At 40.7% G+C, this 19,348-nt stretch overlaps 1 protein-coding gene across 3 annotated transcripts in view; it reads left to right on the forward strand.

Moving 5' to 3' along the window:
* Nucleotides 1-19,348, forward strand: part of ASCC3 (activating signal cointegrator 1 complex subunit 3) — a 938,401-nt gene that overhangs the window by 573,396 nt on the left and 345,657 nt on the right. For all 3 annotated transcript variants that reach the window (XM_033936490.1, XM_033936487.1, XM_033936488.1), the window contains exons 18-19: nt 5,425-5,589; nt 8,290-8,376. In XM_033936490.1, coding sequence (XP_033792381.1) covers nt 5,425-5,589; nt 8,290-8,376 — 252 coding nt within the window. The remainder of the gene's footprint in view (nt 1-5,424; nt 5,590-8,289; nt 8,377-19,348) is intronic.

A 19,348-nucleotide genomic window follows, 5' to 3' on the forward strand; every position in this document is an offset into this window, starting at 1 on the left:
AAACGAAGAGATATGTGACACAATGTAATGACAAGAAGACATTATACATACCAATGGTTTGCAACCTCACATATAAAGAATTCGACTGAAAACAGTCTATTGCCTTTAAACTATATAAAAAAGACATCGTATTCAAACATGAAGAAACCATAATAGGACATGAACACATAGAATAATGCAGTTAAAATAACAGAACCAAGTCATTCCTCTCTTGTCGATGTTTCAAGCCTCTGTATATAGCATGTCACACTTGGTTCACTTGTTTTATCTTGCAGTCGAGTATAGACATTAATATGCATGCTCCAGATTGGCATCACTGTCACCTCTTATCTTTCTATCTTTTCATTTTTTTATCTTTCTCTTTATCATTATTCATCATTACCTGTTTCTTTTAGGATCCCTGAGGAAGGTGTGTTCGCCAAAACACAGACCTTGTAGGGTCCGGTTGGATTTTTATCACAGTATTTTTTATCATTGTACTTTTTAAATTGAATTTTCATGGTTTTATATGTCAGTGTTTAATAAATTATCTCCAGAACATCTGTATCCACAGTTTTTGTTTATGTTTTCATCGATGGATTGTTTTCACTGTGGATCATTGGGTCTCCCCATTTTTCTTTGTTATGATGCACGTTACTTATACACTCCTCCCTCAATATTCGTGGGGGTTAGGGGCAGAGCTGGCCCGCGAATATTGAAAATTTGTGAATAACTTTTGGGCTGGCTCTGACCCACCCCCACTTCCCTCCCACCTTCCCCCCGGCATCCTAGACCTTACCTGGTGGTCTAGCGGTCTTTCAGGGCAGGAGAGATCTTCCTACACTCCTGCCTCGTTCAGATCACTCATACAAAATGGCTGTTGTGAGTTCCCATAATCTCTCGAGACTATGTCAGGAAATCATGGCAGCCATTTTGTATGAGTGATCTGCATGGGGTAGGAGCGTAAGAAGATCGCTCCTGCCCCAAAAGACCACCAGGTAATGTCAGGGATGCCGGGGGGAAGGCAGGAGGGAGGCAGGCAGGGGTGATTCCAGTTTTAAGAAATTGCGAATAATCAAAATCATGAGTTCTAAAACCGCGAATCGGGAGGGGAAAGTGTAGTGTTCTATAAATTGAGCATGTAAATTAGTACACCTGTGGCCTGTCCAAGCTCTGACCACATGTATGACCACTTGCATTTATATGTAATAGCACTTTTGCACTATCTTAAGCAATAGTGCCGAGTGCATATATGCCTAAGTGCCAATGAAAGCAGTGCTTTTGCACTTAAGTGGTGTGTAAGTCTCAATGCTAGTTTATAGCATTATCCTTTAAAGGAAGGAAGTTATCAAATTTTATTAGGGCTTTGAGTCATATTATTTGCCCTTTAACAAGGTTTGAATAATTTCCCAAAAGAGAAGTCCATAGGCCATTATTGAGATGGCTTGGGGAAATCCACTGCTTATTCCTAGGATAAGCAGCTTAAAATCTGTTTTACTTCTTGGGATCTAGCTAGGTACTTGGGACCTGGGTTGGCCACTGTTGGAAACAGGATACTGGGCTTGATGGACCTTCAGTCGGTTCCAGTACAGCAATTCATATGCTCTTATGTGAGCCAAGTATAAGACAATCAAACCATTGTGGCATCACTGATGAGTTTGACTCTTAGGCATTGGTGAAATGAGGCATTATGACATCACAATCTCAGCTCTGGAATGTTGCTGCTCTTTGGGTTCCTGCCAGGTACTTGGGACCTGGGTTGGTCACTGTTGGAAACAGGATACCGGGCTTGATGGACCTTCAGTCTGTCCCAGCCAAGTATAGGACAATCAAACCAGTGTGCCATCACCGATGAGTTTGGCTCTTAGGCATTGGTGGAATGAGGCATTATGACATCACAATCTCAGCTCATGGAATGTTGCTACTCTTTGGGTTCCTATCAGGTACTTGGGACCTGGTTTAGGCACTGTTGGAAAGAGGATACCGGGCTTGATGGACCTTTGGTCTGTCCCAGAAAGGCAATTCTTATATAACACTATTGCATGGCCATTAATAGGAAAAATAGAAAATTGTCCATTTTCCAGCTATGGTAAAAACTGATCTTTGCATGCAGGACCCTCCTCCCTCCATAAGAGTGCATTAAGGCCATTTTTAATGCAGTTTAGCAAAACAGCCCCTCTCTTTGCTTCCGCTTAATTGCCTATATTAAAAACATTGTTTCAGTGATGAACATATATAATAATAACAACATGCACACAGATTAAAACCAAATAACATATCTTTCTTACATACCCCCTCCTTTACAAAGCCGCACTAGCGTTTTTAGCACTGTCTGCCACAGTAACAGGTCCGAGTTTTATAAAATTCCTATGAGAATCCAAGCTGTTACCACTGTAGCTGGCGCTAAAAACACTAGCTCGCCTTTGTAATGAATAACAATAAAACAAAGACACATAAAAACTACTGAATCAGAATTAAAACTCAAGCTATCATAAAGTGAAGTCAGTGGATAGATAAAAAAAATCAACATTTCAACAACAACAATTTATTATTTCTATAGTGCTACCAGGCGCATGCAGCACTGTACATTGTACATGCAAGAGACTCCCAGCGCAGAAGAGCTTACAATCTAATTATGACAGACGCACAGAGGGGGCTAAAAGGTGGTAGGGGACTATTAAGGGAATGACAGACAGATATATTGGTTGGTGAGTGTTTAAACACAGCTTCAAATAAGTAGGTTTTTAGTCTGGCTTTGAATAGCGGCAGAGACAAAGCCTGATGTATTGAGCCAGGCAGGTTGTCCAAGTATGTGATGCAGCAAGGTAGAAGGGACGTTGATGGGAGTTGGCGGTAGAGGAAAAGGGTACAGAGAGGAGGGACTTGTCTGATGAGCAGAGTTCCCGGAGGGGAACATAAATATAATTTAAATAATTAGGCCTTCTCAAGTTCAATGTTTAGACTATAAACCAGACAGGCAATATCCTCTCTGAGACTTACTATTTCACCTTCCAGTTATTATATTCCTGGCTTCATATCTCCTCTGTTGGCCTGACATTCCACTAAGATTGTAAGATTTGTGAGCTGTTGAATGTCATTAATTTTATTCCTCTGTAATATGAGTTAACCATCCCAGTCCTTAATTAATCTGTTGATATTTATTTAGTATGCTGTGCTGGTTTAGCTGCTTTATACATTCACAGAGGAGCCAGTCAGGGACTTCTTAGGCTCCCCCTTGTATCCGGGACACAAGGGAGCCTAAAGAAGTCCCTGATTGGCTCAGATGCCTAAGACCCCTCCCAAGTGGAGGAGCCTGAGACGTCTGAACCAGTCAGGGCCTTAGGCCCCTCCCCGTGCATCTTGGAGAGGTCTAAAGCCCAGAATTGTTTATGTGGCTATGGAGCAGGAGGAATTGAGCGACCCTCCTGCTCCCAACTAAAGGTACGGCAGAGGGGGTGTTTGGGGGGCTTCCGGTGGCAGTAGGGAATAGGCATCCCTACTGCCGTTTTGCGCAATGGGGTTGAGTTGGGGGAGTGAGTTGGGATAGCAAGAGGGAATGGGCAACCCTCCAGCCATTTTGTGCAGGGGGGTTGAGTTGAGGGGGATTGAGTCGAGATGGCAAGGAGTGGGCATCCCTCCTGCCATTTTGCACAAGGGGGTTGAGTCGGAGGGGTGCGTCGGGATGGCAGGAGGGAGTGGGCATCATCCCTCCTGCCATTTTTTTTTTTTTTTTTTGGAGGTGGGGTACGGTGGCTCAGAGTGTCGGCGCAGGGGGGCTTTTTTTATATAATGGGATAGATTGTGCATGTTTAACACACACACACGTCTGTGCCATTAAAAAAACAAACAAACCAGAAGCCCTAACAGTGGTGACAGGAGGCTGCTAACACTGTCACTGCTGTTAGGGCTCTGTGCATGTGTCAATAACTCACTGAGCGGTGGGTTTCAAACTTGATATCTTAATGTATATTTTCTGTAAACCGCTTAGAACCTAACGGATGTAGCGGTATATAAGAAATAAATTACATTACATTACATAGTGCATCGGATCACTGTTGGAGAATCAGCCAACAGCGATCAAGTTGCTATCTTTTGTGCATCTAGCCCTTAGTGACAGCGATAAAAGAACAAACAGTCCACTCACTGTCTTAAGCACATTCATTAGCATAAAAAAAGCTCCAACCTCAAAATCAATCACAGCTGCAGTATCAGTGCACTAATATTGAAGCCACTTATCCATGATGAGACCGCAAACTGGCTGGCTGATTTTTCTTTCCACCAACAGTATTTAAAGTAGTATTTTGGGGGTATGATCTCTCAAATTGACTGCTAACACTCGCCATTACATGTCAGGTCAATTTATTCTGGGCAGCTTGGACATTCTTATTAATGAGGCCTGTGGTACCCAAAACAATGGGAAATATTTCTGTATCCTACTTTATGGAAAGAATGATGATGCAGGTCATAGACATCAGGACTTTATCTGAACTGAAGAAAACAGGGGTCAAGCACAGAGGATTTTTAAGGGAGAGGAAGGACTAGTAGAGATCAGTAGATGAGCAGACTGGAGAGATCACATGATCCGTTAACTGTTATAATTTTCTCTGTTTCTATGTTATAATGTCTGTATAAAAATAAAGTAGACCTAATATTTAACACATTACATGTGAAAATTCCATTTGCTGTTTTATAAATCTTTTTTATAAAACCAATTCCAAGCAGGCAAATGGAACAAATGTTTAACCAACTTCATCTCAAACGCACTTTCGTACCAAACTTATCTCTTTGACAAATTTCTCTGACCCCACTTCAACCTGATGTACTTTCAAAATACTTCCAGATAAACCTGACTAAACTTAACATGCCAATGTAATCTCGAAAGTTCTCTGTAATGTCGCTGTCTCTTCCCTTGTAAACCGCTTAGAACTGTTTGTAGTATGGCGGTATATAAAAATAGTTATTTTTATTATTATTAATGTATTTTTACAGTTAAAAAAAAAATAATAATGGCCTAGTAATGTTTTAGCATCCATACAAACATAAAAACCTAATGGCAGATAAAGGCCAAATAGCTCTTCCAATCTGCCCATCTGCAGCATCCATTAACTCCTCCTCTAAGATATCCCACATGCTTGTTCCACACTTTCTTGAATTCAAACACAGTCTTTGTCTCCACCACCTTTACCCGGAGACTGTTCCACACATCTACCACCCTTTCTGTAAAAAGTAATTCCTTAGATTTACTCCTGAGCTGTGTATCACCTCTTAACCTCATTCTATGCCTTCTCACTCTGGAGTTTCCTTTCAACTGAAAGAGACTCGCCTCATGTGTATTTATGCCAAATAGGTATTTAAACGTGGGTGTCCTATTTCCCCTGTCTGGAGACTTGTGTCACCCCAGTGCAGCAGCTTATTTTGTCATGTCTTCTGCTCTTTGTTGGTCAGATGGATCCTGTGCTAGACAAGCATCGAGAACAGTTGATAATTGAAGCTGGACGGAAGCTAGACAAAGCTCACATGATTCGCTTCGAAGAAAGAACGGGATTTTTCTCTTCAACTGATCTGGGCAGAACCGCCAGCCACTATTATATCAAATATAACACAATTGAGGTACTCGCACACACTATCAATCAGTTTTGTTGCTTTCAAAAGAATGGGGCTAAAATTAAATCTGTATAATCTTGGAATGATGTTTTACTGTGTATATATCTAGAATTGTACCTAATGCCTATTTCAGCAATTGGAATCCCACAATGTGACTTAAAGGAATAAATACTGTAAGTACATATTCAAATAGACTTAAGCCAGACTTGGGGGGTAGGGGGCTTTTAGTAAGTTGCGGTAAGTTTGGGGCTTAACATGGAGCTTCCCCGCACGCTAAGCTCAAATTGAATGTGGCATTTTTATAGAGCAGTGGTTCCCAACCCTGTCCTGGAGGACCACCAGGCCAATCGGGTTTTCAGGCTAGCCCTAATGAATATGCATGAGAGAGATTTGCATATAATGGAAGTGGCAGGCATGCAAATCTGTTCCATGCATATTCATTAGGGCTGTCAAGAAAACCCGATTGGCCTGGTGGTCCTCCAGGACAGGGTTGGGAACCACTGTTATAGAGTGTTTTCTTTTAACTGCGTATAGTGTGCTAATGTTACGATTAGCGTGTGGAGTCTGCAAAGAATTAACTTGAGTGTAATTACTACCACCTATTTAGGTGACACTAAGTGCTTCTGTGTTAATTCTGTGTTATCAGGTTAGCACATACTAATCATAACATGATTTGAGGGACTAGGTGGAATAGTGAAAAGCACAATCTCGCTTATATTGCAATTAAGCCAACTTGCAGCAGGGGGTGCTAGCTCACAAGTGCAAAGAGTAAGCCACCTTAGGGTAGGTGGGACAAACCTGTTGATTCGGAGAGGCGGGACACAGGCAAGGAGGAGTTTAAATGCCCTGAGGGTGAATAGTTCAGAGAAGCCCTCAAGCAAGAGGGCTTCAGTTGGAGCTGAGGAGAGGTTCAGGGAAGCAGCATGGCTCAAGCATTTTTTTTGTGGGAAGAATATCAAGTTAGGAGAAAGTACTGGCTTTTGGTGTATGTCCAGAGGGAATCCAAGAACATGTTAAGACACTGTGTTGGGCTAGGCTGGGAGTCAGCTAGAGACACACAAGGAACCAGAGAGAAATAAAGAGACCGTATATTCTCATATGCTGAACTAAGAGCCTGTTTTACAAAGCCACACTAGCGGCTGCAGCGCGGTAACGCCCCCGAAGCCCATAGAGATTTCAAGGGCTTCAGAGCTTTTGCCGCATGGCAGCCGCTAGCGCAGCTTTGTAAAACAGGCCCTAAGTCTTTGAGGCAACAGGGGTGTGCGTGTTGAAGCATAACAATACAATATTTCTCATTTGTTTTCAAACCCTGCATTTATGACTATGTTTAGGGCAGATCCAAGCAAACCAAACTGCAGGAAAATGTACAGGGACAGGAATTTTATTAAAATGACAAAAAATTAAAAGCACATGAAATACATCCCCCAAAACTTCTTCCTCAGGGGTCCCGATCGTTGATAATATAGAATATCAGAAAACCAGATTGGATGAAAAACAAAATCAAAAAATGAACATGGAGATCACCTGTGTAGGCACAGCACTTTAAAACCCAGTCTGGTTTTCTGATATTCTATATTATCAATGATCGGGACCCCTGAGGAAGAAGTTTTGGGATGTATTTTATGTGCTTTTAATTTTTTGTCATTTAATAAAATTCCTGTCCCTGTACATTTTCCTGCAGTTTGGTTTTCTTCTTGTGCACCATCCCTTCAGGTTTTTGTTGGTCCCTTTTTGTTTTGCTTTAGGACAGATCCAAGCCATTCCCTCAGTCACATTACCACACAAGGGTATGCCAACTCTCCACCCATGACACCCCCCCTCCAAAAATACTTCTAAAAAGTCGACTATGCCCAGGTTAGCGCTCACAAACAGACAAAATACCGCAAAATGCTTTAATCCATTTCTGCACTAACCATGCATTAAAAATTCAGTACCCTTTAATAAAATGTTCCTGATGTTTTTAGGTGCTGGTAGGTACCCAAACTCTCTTAAATTAAAATGCCATTGAAACGATGGGTATTTTTTTTTAACATATTTTATTGAGGAATGCAAAACAACATACATGTGTCAACAATATCAAGGTACAGTAACTGGAAGATATAAAAAATACATCAAGGAAAACTGTTTTATATTTTCTCTCCCCCCCCACCCCTTGAAATGATGTTTTTAACTGAGTTTCAAAGCGCCTAAAAAAAACAACAACAACCCAGCACCATAATTATGCCTCCGTAGATGCTTTAGGCCAGTGTTTCTCAGCTTGGTCAGTCAGGTTTTCAGGATATCCACATTGAATTTCCATCAACTTGATTTGCATACACTTCCTCCATTATATGCAAATGTATTTCATGCATATTCATTGTGGATATCTTGAAAACCTGACTGGCAAGGGGGTACTCCAGGATTGAGTTGAGAAACACTGCTTTAAGCCACCTAATGCCACTGTGGGTGTGGCTAATGCCAGAAATTGCATTAGGTAGCCTAATACACCTACAGAACAAAGAAAGGCAACAGAAATTTAGGCCTGGAAAACTCTGGGCCTACATTTCTGGTGCCTATCCCAGAGGTGTGATTCTCTATTCGATGCTTTTTAGACAGCCACCGATACCGACGTCATATATAGAATCCAGGCCATAGTGTATATGTAAAATAAGCATTATTATACATAATCTGATATATGTCTATTTGCAATATATTTTTTTTTGCTAGACTTTCAACGAATTGTTTGATGCTCATAAAACCGAAGGTGACATTCTTGCTATAGTTTCTAAAGCTGAAGAATTTGAGCAGATAAAGGTAGGATTATCATATTTGCTAGATTATTGTTAAGTCAAGCGTCGCACCAGTTTTTGACAGCTTCTTACACTTAAGGAAGGCTCATAACACTGTGCATGCCATTTTGAAGTCAGGATGTATGATCATTGTGACATCTATATTTTCACAAAAGTCCATTTAATATTGCATGTGGAAGGGAATGCTTCATTTGATAGTAATACATAAAAGAAGCATTTTATCGCAGCTATACTGTATAGAGATTTGCAAAATATCATTGGGTTATTTTTAAATTGTTAGCTTTTTAATGTGTTTATTTAAGGTTCAAGTTTATTTATTCTTGATATCCCGCAAATCGTATTACAGCTAAGCGGATTACAATAAAATTATTAAGGGTACAAATAACTAATGATATTTTAAAAAAAATAAAAATACAGTACACCAGTTTTTGGCAGCTTCTTACTCTTAAGAAAGGCTCATAATGCTGTGCATTGCATTTTGAAGCCGGTATGTGTGAGCCTCGACACGTCTATGTTATATGTTATTTCAGTCCAAATCTACAGTAAAAACAAAACTTTTTCTCTCTCTCATATCTCGTTATTAAAATGTTGGTGCTGATCTATACTATCCATAGTAAGCAATTGTTTAAATATTTTTTTTTTTTAAATTCACTAATATTCTCAACCTGTAAGTCTAATGAGGCGCTTCTTACTTTATTGCTGAAACCTGGCAAAGAGACTGATGCCCCCAAATCTTATCGTCCTATTTCTTTGTTCAACGTGGATCTTAAGCTTCTTTCTCATGTGCTAGCTGACCGTCTTGCTCCACACCTTCCCTCGCTTATTCATGAGGATCAAGTGAGATTCATTCATGGTCGTCAATCCATTTGTAATGTCCGTAAGGTCCTATTTGCCCTAGCTCACTGTCAATATCACAATATTCCAGCTGTGTTTAGATGCCTCTAAGGCCTTTGATAGTGTCCACTGGTCCTCCAGTTCCTTGTATTAGTAAAAGGCTATGTCACCCCTGGAAGCCACTGTTGCTGTATATATAAAAAAAAGAGATTAAGAACACTATAATGATTCTTTTTTTATTCTTCAGGTAAATCTTTGCAGTAAGGAGTAGAGCATATTCATTGCCATTAAAATGTGACTATGTTCCGCCACTTATTTCTGCCAGATGGGATGATCAGTGACACTCAGAAAAGCACACAGACAATATAAAGCATAAACAATAACACTTTATTACATATATAGATGAATATAAAATAACATCACCGTGATTCTGGGCAACACCATCCTTCGCAATCGGGAATCCTTGCAATTGATAGGAGGGTCGACACGGGCTGTCCCTTGGTTGCAACGAAAATGGATTCTTCTGTTAGGGGCAGAGTCCCGTCTTTTATATATAGGGTGAAAGCTGCTGAGTTCATAAAAACAACAGCTGATCCTGCAGTAACCAGCGTCCTTTATTACGAGTCAGGCACACCCAGTCCTGGTCTTTTGTTCTGTGTTTTGACAACACCCAGGTCAGGATGTCAGAAGGAGGTGTTGCAGAAAACCGGCTTTCCATCTGGTTTCACTCTCCCTTTGATGTTGTTTTGTCAACACTTAGGTCAAGGAGGTCAGAATGTCAGATAAGCAGACTTGTGGATTCATGTCAGTAGAAAACTGAGTTTCAGTTACTCCCCTGGCCAGTTCCTTTGATGTTGTTTTGGCAACCCTTAGGTCAAGGAGGTCAGATTTCAGTTACCCCCCTGGCCATAGGTATAACAATCCACCCCTGGATCCTCAAGTCTGTACCTCCGAATAAGAAGTCGTCCGAATAGAGGGAGAGAGTGTTTGTTTGTATACACAATAGGTAAATCCACAATTAAGAAATGTTAACATAAGGATAACTAAACAAATATAGATTAAGGGATGAAGAAACACCTTTCTTGCTGTAGCACTCCATCCGGTAAAAGCATCCCACCAATGGTGTGCAGTAGTAGCTTCAATATGATCTGCCACTGAATGCAAGTTAGTATTTAAAAATTCAGTATCTATTTTATGCTGCAGCAAGGTAAGGTTATGTTGCTGATTTGCTTTATTTAGAATTGCTATATTTTGCATGGCTTTCTTTACAGAGGGTAATAAAATAATTGGAGTAAGTACATCGGCAAAAGAAAGATTAACATTTACATTTGATATCCCGGGTTCATAAAAATGATAAGTTGCATTATTTGCCCACTGCAACACACTAACATTCTGTAAACATACTGAAAAGGGAGCTTGAAATGCAGGAATCACAAGTTCAACAGTACTGCTAGCAACACAGACATATTTATGTAATATTTCTTGTATAAAGGTGTAACCTTGAGGTTGAATGGTCCATTGGCACAGATTGTAGGTATGTTGTAAAGAACATGGTTCATAGATCGCATAAGGAGATGGACAAACTTGTCCATGTTGAATTTGTTTACAATTTTTTAACACGTATGTTTTGTTCTGTTCATCTATTTGTTGCCCATAGTAAGTAGGAAACCATAATTGGGGTCCTAATACCAAAGGCATCACAGTGAAAGGACACATTATTGTAGAGTTCCTTACATCAAATAATGTAAGCAACCCTTCACAGGAGAAGTCAGAACATTGTTTTATATCAAAATTCCACCATGTTCTATCTAAGGGCGTGGTTTTATTAAATAATACAAAAATCAATGAGGTATTTCGTAATTGTAACTGCTGGATAAAGTTAATTCTTTGTTGTATAAAAGACAAAACACGAATCTCACAAATAGTCCAATGTAAGGCTGAAGAAACATTACTATCTAAAGTATATTGCTGTATTATAGTATCATTAACAACATGTAACATTAACTGATCATATCGTAGGGTTAGTTCATGATTATGTACAGTATTTGGCATCCATTTACCTTCCCATCTAAATACATCCGCTACTCCGGAGCCAAAAGATGCTTATTTGCCAGCCAGTATTTCAGAATCAATAGTATTTACAATGCCTAATGTAGTTCCCGGCCCCCCTAATAGTTGATCCAGCCATCTTCGGGTCCTACATTTGGGTAAAATAGGAAAATTAATTTTCCATTCATATCTCATTTCTTTATGTTCTAAACTGGTATTTTTGCATTCTCTAATATTTCTTACTAATGAGGCATTTAATGAAGTAGGATTGGTATGGATAAATGCCATAATAATTACCATGTCAGTGCGGTTTTCAATTTTTGTTGCATTCATACAAATTATCCCCTGTGCCCTGTTAATGGGTAAGGATAAATTCCAAAATGTAGTGCTAGTAAACTTTTGTGTTTGTATGATATCTCGAGCCACTTGTTTACTAACTATATTTTGGGGGAAAGTATAGTTAGTACATTGGATCCCAGTGTGATTTTGAATGGTAATGCTAATTACAGAGGCATTCATCACCCAAAAAGGAGTTTTATAATATTTAGTGAACCCGGTATCTGTGTCATATCGAATGACAGGGGAAGGAGAAAATGTAAAATTCTAAATGTTACACAGAGAGTTTTCGCTGCATGTGAAATTATCTTGTTTTCTCATTGAAGTTGCATTTTTCCACTGGACCATGACGACAGTGGTTGGACGGTCACTCTTCACTGGCATTTTTGCAGTTTGTCCGTACCATACCAAAGATAGAATGGTGATACACTTCCGTGTTAGGTCCTGTGGAAAGAAAAATAATCTTTATTCTCTCCTAAAACATTGGTCTCGAGGAGCGAAGATTGGATGTTCATAACCATCCACTAGTATTTGTAAAATACTATCTTTCCCTGCAGCTATTACGGTGGCTCCTACTATTGGTTGGAGTGGTTTTTTCCACCAGATTCTCATACCAGCTTTAATTACATTAGCTGCCCCAACGCCTTGTTCACTTCGGCCATAATGGTGCAGGGGTTTATCAATTAACTGTGGAGCTTCCATTTTAATTGCAATAGTTATCAATTATGCAACACGATCCCCCTTTTGGAGAATGATAGCATCTTTTCCAAAGTTTAATAATAATATTCCAATTTTGCCCCGATAGTCTGAATCAATGACACCCCCCATTATAGTTACACCTTTAAGAGCCAAACTTGATTGTGGACAAATCTGTCCATAATATCCTTTTGGAATAATCACCCCCAAACCCGTTTGAATAGGTTTCACTATTTGTGGATCCAATTTGCATTCATTAGGGCAATATACATCTAGTCCAGCAGATCCATCAGTGGCCCGTATAGGAAACTGTACTCCAGGTCTAACAGTCCAAAACTGGAGGGTACAAATTTTGTCACTTGCTTCAAGAGTGGAATACAGCATCCTATTCAGGGGTGTAGTATGTGAAGCTATGGGTCTATTGTTCAAAATTTGTAAGGCTTCAGTTAAATGTTCTCTCCACCTATGCAATGACTGATATCCTAATCTATTTAATTGGGTTTTTAATAATCCATTCATCCTTTCTATAAGTCCTGAGGCCTGTGGATGATAGGCTACATGTAGTTTCCATTGAACATTGTTATCATTGATCCAATCCCTAATCATATTACCTGTAAAATGAGTCCCCCTGTCTGACTGTATTTCTAGAGGTGTCCGTAATATAATGTAATTAATCCTAATGCTCTAATGGTGTTTTCTTGATTGGCTTTCCGGCAAGGATAAGCCACTAACAACCCTGAATAGGTATCTACCATGGTACACACTTATTGACATCCTTTAGACAGTGGTAGAGGGCCTATATAATCTATTTGCCAAATCTGACCTGGTAGCCTGCCTCTGGCTATTTTCCCAAAAATTGGGGGCATCTGCTGCGCTGATGTGAGAGCTAGTTTACATAAATGACAATTACTGATTACTGTCTTTACCATATCTACAGTACAATGTATGCCTCTGTCATGTGCCCACCTAATAGTTCCCTTCTCTCCAAGGTGTCCGGACTTTTGATGTGCCCATGTTGCCATGGCCATTTCGGAAGCAACATCTGTTTCCATGACCACAACGTGCGGGGTGGAAGAGTTTTGTTCTTCTGCCAACTCTGTTTCAGTGAGTTTGGATGCGCTATCTGCAACAGAGTTGAAAACAGTGTCAAGCGTATCTTTCACAACATGTGCATCTACATGGTACACTGTTATTACGGTAGTATTGGCCCATTCCAGAATATCTTGCCATAGTCTGGCTCCCCAGACTTCTTTATTATGAATTGTCCAATTGTCCTTTTTCCATTTCATCATCCAAGTTGTCATTCCATTCGCTACTGCCCATGAATCAGTAAAGATATGGCATTGTTGTCCTTGTTCTAGCCGTATGGCCTGCCACACTGCATATAGTTCAGCATATTGTGAGCTCTCTCCTTTTCCGGTAGTTGTTAGCAGTTGCTTTGTGACTGGATTGAAGGACACGCCCTTCCAATGTCTCAGTTGACCCTGGTATTTGGAGGAACCATCTGTAAACCAGGTATGCTTTTGTTGTGTCTCAGTTAGTTCTTGATATGTCTTTCCCCACCGAATGGGACTTTCACATATGTCGTCCACTTGCATTGGGGTATCTTCTGTGGGCACATTAAATACTTTTTCATGCAGCATCGTTACTCCATGGAGGCCTGACTTAGCCCTCTGTTGGATGTACCATTTCCATTTTATGATACTCTGTTCCTGGGCATGTCCAATACGATGAGTTTTTGGGTCACTCATGATCCATGTCATAATGGGTATTTCTGGTCGTAGCATTACTTCGTGTCCTATGGTCAACTGTTCTGTTGCTACCAAAGCCCAGTAGCAAGCTAATAGCTGTCTTTCAAAGGGTGTGTATCGGGTCCCAGATTCCGGGAGGGTCCTATTCCAGAATCCCAAAGGCACTCGTCGTCCGGCTTGCTTTTGCCATAGGCTCCAATTAGCATATCGCTCCTGCACACTCACTTGCAATTCTACTGGACCCTCCTTTAATGGCCACAAATTCATGGCTTGCTGAATAGCTTCCTTTGCTCTCTGGAAAGCCTGCTCCTCGTGATCAGTCCAGACAAAATCATATTTTTTCCTTGTGATTTTGTACAGAGGAGATAGGATCTGCCCCAAGTGTGGAATATGTTGCCTTCAGAATCCAAAAAGGCCAATAAAGGCCTGGGTTTGTTTCTTACTTTGGGGAGAAGGGAAGTTTACAATCTTTTGTTTAACTTTCTCTATCACTTCTCGACACCCTTTTGACCATTTAATTCCTAAAAATACCACTGTTTGTGCTGGTCCCTGCACTTTCTTTGGATTTATCTCCCACCCTGCCTGTCTCATTGTTTCTACTACCAATGCCAAAGCATCTGCAACTTCCTTTTCTGCATTACCCTGGATCAAGATGTCATCAATATAGTGTGATAGTTCTACTCCTTCAGGTAAGGTACAGTTATCTAAATGCTCTGCTATAATCTTGTGACAGAAAGTGGGACTATGTAAGTATCCTTGTGGTAGTCTGGTAAATGTATATTGTCTCCTTTGCCAAGTGAATGCAAATTGTTCCTGACATTGCTCCACTATAGGAATAGAGAAGAATGCATTGGCTAAATCAATAACTGCATACCAAGTACCAGTTCATGATTGAATTTGTTCAACCAGTGTTATCACATCTGGAACAGCGGCACTTAAAGGTGGCATGTGTTTATTCAATTCTCGGTAATCTACTGTCATTCTCCAACTTCCATCTGCCTTATGGACGGGCCATACAGGATTATTAAAGGCGGAGGTAACTGTTTTTATTACTCCCGCTTTCACCAAATCCTGTATTGTATTGGTAATTTCTTCGTGCCCTCCCGGAATGCGATATTGTTTCATGTTTACAATTTTTGTGGAGATCGGTACTACTATTGGAACAGGTAATTTTCCCACCAATACTGATCTCATAGGAATGGCTGGCGATTTGCCAAAACTATAAATTCCATCAGAAAGCTGTAAGGTTAGCCCTTTCAGGATATCTATTCCTATTATATATTCAGGAATCTCAGTGATCAGTACAGTATACTCCCGAATTGGTAATTGTCCAATTTTTAATCTCAGTTTAGTTTGTACTGCTTGTATAATTTTCCCCCCCAATCCTGATATTTGTATTCTAGGGCCCCGAAATTTTTTAGGGTTCCCATATATAATAGATGCCTCCGCCCCAGTGTCCACTAGAGCTTGTACCTTTTGCTCTCCAGATTTCCAATAGATATTCACCTCGACATGCGGACGCTGTTCTAATTTGGTCCAGGCAAACACTGAGGCTTGGCATTCACATCATTGATCCTCCCACCACTTCCACCCTTTTAAATCAGGATAAATAGTAGAAGCAGTTTCCTCAGGAGGAGCAGTTGGCACTGGCATATCCTCACTCTTGCTTACTTGGGCTTGAGACATAGATTTATTTCCCAATCCTCTACTTTTGTACATTTTCCATAAAGTCCCTGTATCTTTCCCATCTATTTCTTCCCTCTTTACCCCATCTTTTATTAATGGTAAAAACATATCCCTTCGGGATACTCGATTAGCCCTGTTTGAATTGGATTGTCCTTCCCTCTTTTTATCAAAAGTAGTTTGAGGTCCCCAGTCTCCCAGATCTCCTAACTGTCGGACTGCTTCCAAGACTTCCAAAATAGTCCTGTCTGTTTGATTGATCAACAGAGTCATAATTACCTGTTTGTATGCTGGTGCAGCATACCTGATAATTTTATTTCTCATGGATACTGTAAAAGGTAATGACATATATGTGTCAGCGTGACCTATTACTAAAGCTACCTTCATAGCCTCTTCCTTAATTCTCATTTGTGCATCTTTCAATGTATACCAAACTTATCATTTGAAGGCCAGTCAGATTCAAGGGGATATCGCCTCGTGACACCCTTACCAATTACCTCTACTAAAGACCATTGGTTATAATTTGTCGGATCGGGATCCTCCCGTAGCGCATCTTGTACTGCTGCTTCTTGACTAATTCGAACAAATTTAGGGGCGTCTGTGGCATCTAACATAATCCCTGCTGCGCCCAGCTCCTGCACCCGAATTACCCATTGTATTAGTGGCTCCCCGGGCCGCTGTGTAAAGCGTGCCATAATATCCATGACTTCTTGCTGAGTAAAGTCTTCCATAACATCATTTCTAGTTAGATTTTCTCCTGTCTGCAGATTTCCCTGTAATCTTCGTCTCCTCACTGGCTTTGCTTCTAAACTTTCTGCCTGCTTTCCTTCAATACATATATCCTCCTCACTGGTATTAGAATTGGAATCCCAAATATCCCCATCCCATTTGTCTGGATCCCAATCATCCGGAGGATGGGAAAGCAAAGTTCTAACCTTTTTGGCACTCACTTTCCCCCTCCGTTTTTTGTATTTATATTGTGCACATCGCACGGCTGCCTTTTCTGCTACATTTTGATAGGTGTCCACCTTATCCATTAACAATTTATTTTGACATTGTAGCATTGTGATGGCATTCTGTTGCTCACACATTTTCTTTTCCAGCTCCCCTAACTTCGATTGTAACTCATGTTTAGCTTCATGCAACTTCCTCCATGCTGCTAAAATCATCCATCCTCGTCTAGAAATTCCCTCTCGCTCTTTTCCTTTTGTAATTTTCACCTTTTGTAAAGAGGCACATAATTCATGTGGATCCCCACTTCCAAAAGTCCAGGATTCACATAATCCTGCTTCGACAGACCACTCAGTGGCTACTAATTTATAAATACTGTCATCCCAACCCGGAATGGAGAGGTTGGGAGCCTGCCCCTCAACCCCATGTTTCATCTGGTGCTTTTTTGACCACATTGATCAACCCCACTTCTGGTACCAATTTGTTCCGCCACTTATTTCTGCCAGATGGGATGATCAGTGACACTCAGAAAAGCACACAGACAATATAAAGCATAAACAATAACACTTTATTACATATATAGATGAATATAAAATAACATTACCGTGATTCTGGGCAACACCATCCTTCGCAATCGGGAATCCTTGCAATTGATAGGAGGGTCGACACGGGCTGTCCCTTGATTGCAACGAAAATGGATTCTTCTGTTAGGGGCAGAGTCCCGTCTTTTATATATAGGGTGAAAGCTGCTGAGTTCATAAAAACAACAGCTGGTCCTGCAGTAACCAGCGTCCTTTATTACGAGTCAGGCACACCCAGTCCTGGTCTTTTGTTCTGTGTTTTGACAACACCCAGGTCAGGATGTCAGAAGGAGGTGTTGCAGAAAACCGGCTTTCCATCTGGTTTCACTCTCCCTTTGATGTTGTTTTGTCAACACTTAGGTCAAGGAGGTCAGAATGTCAGATAAGCAGACTTGTGGATTCATGTCAGTAGAAAACTGAGTTTCAGTTACTCCCCTGGCCAGTTCCTTTGATGTTGTTTTGGCAACCCTTAGGTCAAGGAGGTCAGAATGTCAGATTTCAGTTACCCCCCTGGCCATAGGTATAACAGACTACATTTCCTAAAAAAGTCTATAAACTGTGCCTACATTGTAGGCACCACCACTTGGTGTGGTTGTCATTCGACTGCTATGCACTGTTTATACAATCCTGCCTAGTGGCACTTAGGTATCGCTAAGCATCCTGGAGGTAGATGCCGGTAAATTAGGCCCATTCAAATCTGGCGTAAAATATTGTCATTAGAGAATGACACAGGGACAAATTTTTCCCAGTCCTCACAGGAACTCAATCTCCCCGTTCCATCCCCATGAGTATTGTCCCTGTCCCTTTCCCTACCCCATTCTTGTAAGCTCTGCCTTAACCGCAAAAGCCTCGAACACTTATGATTTTAAAGTCTTTGAGGCTTGTGCAGATGAGGATGGAGCTTGCAGGACTGGGGCAGGGACAGGAAAGAACTCACCGGGATGGGATGGGAAAATGAGTTCCTGCGGGGATGAGGAAAAATTTGTCCCAGTGTCATTCTCTAATTGGTATCCACCGCCAGGATGTTTAGCAGTGCTTAGGCGTCACTAGGCATCCTAGAGGTAGATGCTAGGATATTAGACCAGATTTTACTGGGCCTAATTTACCGGCAATAGCAAAATTCAGCTCTGAGCGCAAAGAGGACTACTGAAATATACAAAAATTGCACCCCTTACACAGCACAATTGTAATAGGAGAAAAGGACCTCAGAGACTTTTTTTAAACTACTGCAGCAATTAATGGAGAGACAAGTAGTCGGTCAAGTCTCAATCACTGGTCTAAAAACTCCTTGTTTTTTGTGAATGTGTGAATTAAACTCAAATTTAAATGGTGCCTTGTGAACAAATTGAAATTCAAAAGCACTTATCTTGACTGGAACGTCAAGGTCACCACTACATCGCCAGCATCCCGATCAATGAGGCTTAATTCACAAATTCACAGGTGCCTCTACTTCACGTGTATTGGGTGGCTCTCAGTGCTCGGGGACTAACTGTAGATGGAGCTAGAGAATCCAGTTATGTACAGCAGAGGCAGAATGAAAATCCAGAGTGGATTCCTTCTTGTAGCACGTGGCTATGGGGATATAACTCATCTGTCTAAAACAGGGATGGGCAACGAGGGCCGGAATCCAGCTGGGTTTTTAGGATTTCCCCCAATGAATATTCATGAGATCCATTTGCATACAATGGGAGGCAGTGCATGCAAATAGATCTCATGTATATTCATTGGGGAAATCCTAAAAACCCGACTGGATTCCGGCCCTTGTTGCCCACCCCTGGTCTAGAATGCCTCACCTATCTACTGGAAAAGAGCTTACCAGGGTAAATACATAATCTCTTTTTACTGTAATTACATTTTCAATTGTTTAGTTTGCTTTAATATTTCGCCATAGCACTGCAGTGAAGACATGCAAATTTTAGCCAAGGGCTAGGTAATGTGTTGAGTTTTGACACTGAAATTCCAGCATGTTTAAATGTGTTTATATTCCACCTAACTAACCACATAAATAAACAATATTAACCTCTATAAGATAGCAGGCCAGAGCAAAATAAAAGCTCAAGCTAAAAATGTATAATACGGAGTAAAAAAAAATAAA

Source organism: Geotrypetes seraphini, chromosome 3, assembly GCF_902459505.1.
Source record: "Geotrypetes seraphini chromosome 3, aGeoSer1.1, whole genome shotgun sequence".
Taxonomy (NCBI): Eukaryota; Metazoa; Chordata; class Amphibia; order Gymnophiona; family Dermophiidae; genus Geotrypetes; species Geotrypetes seraphini.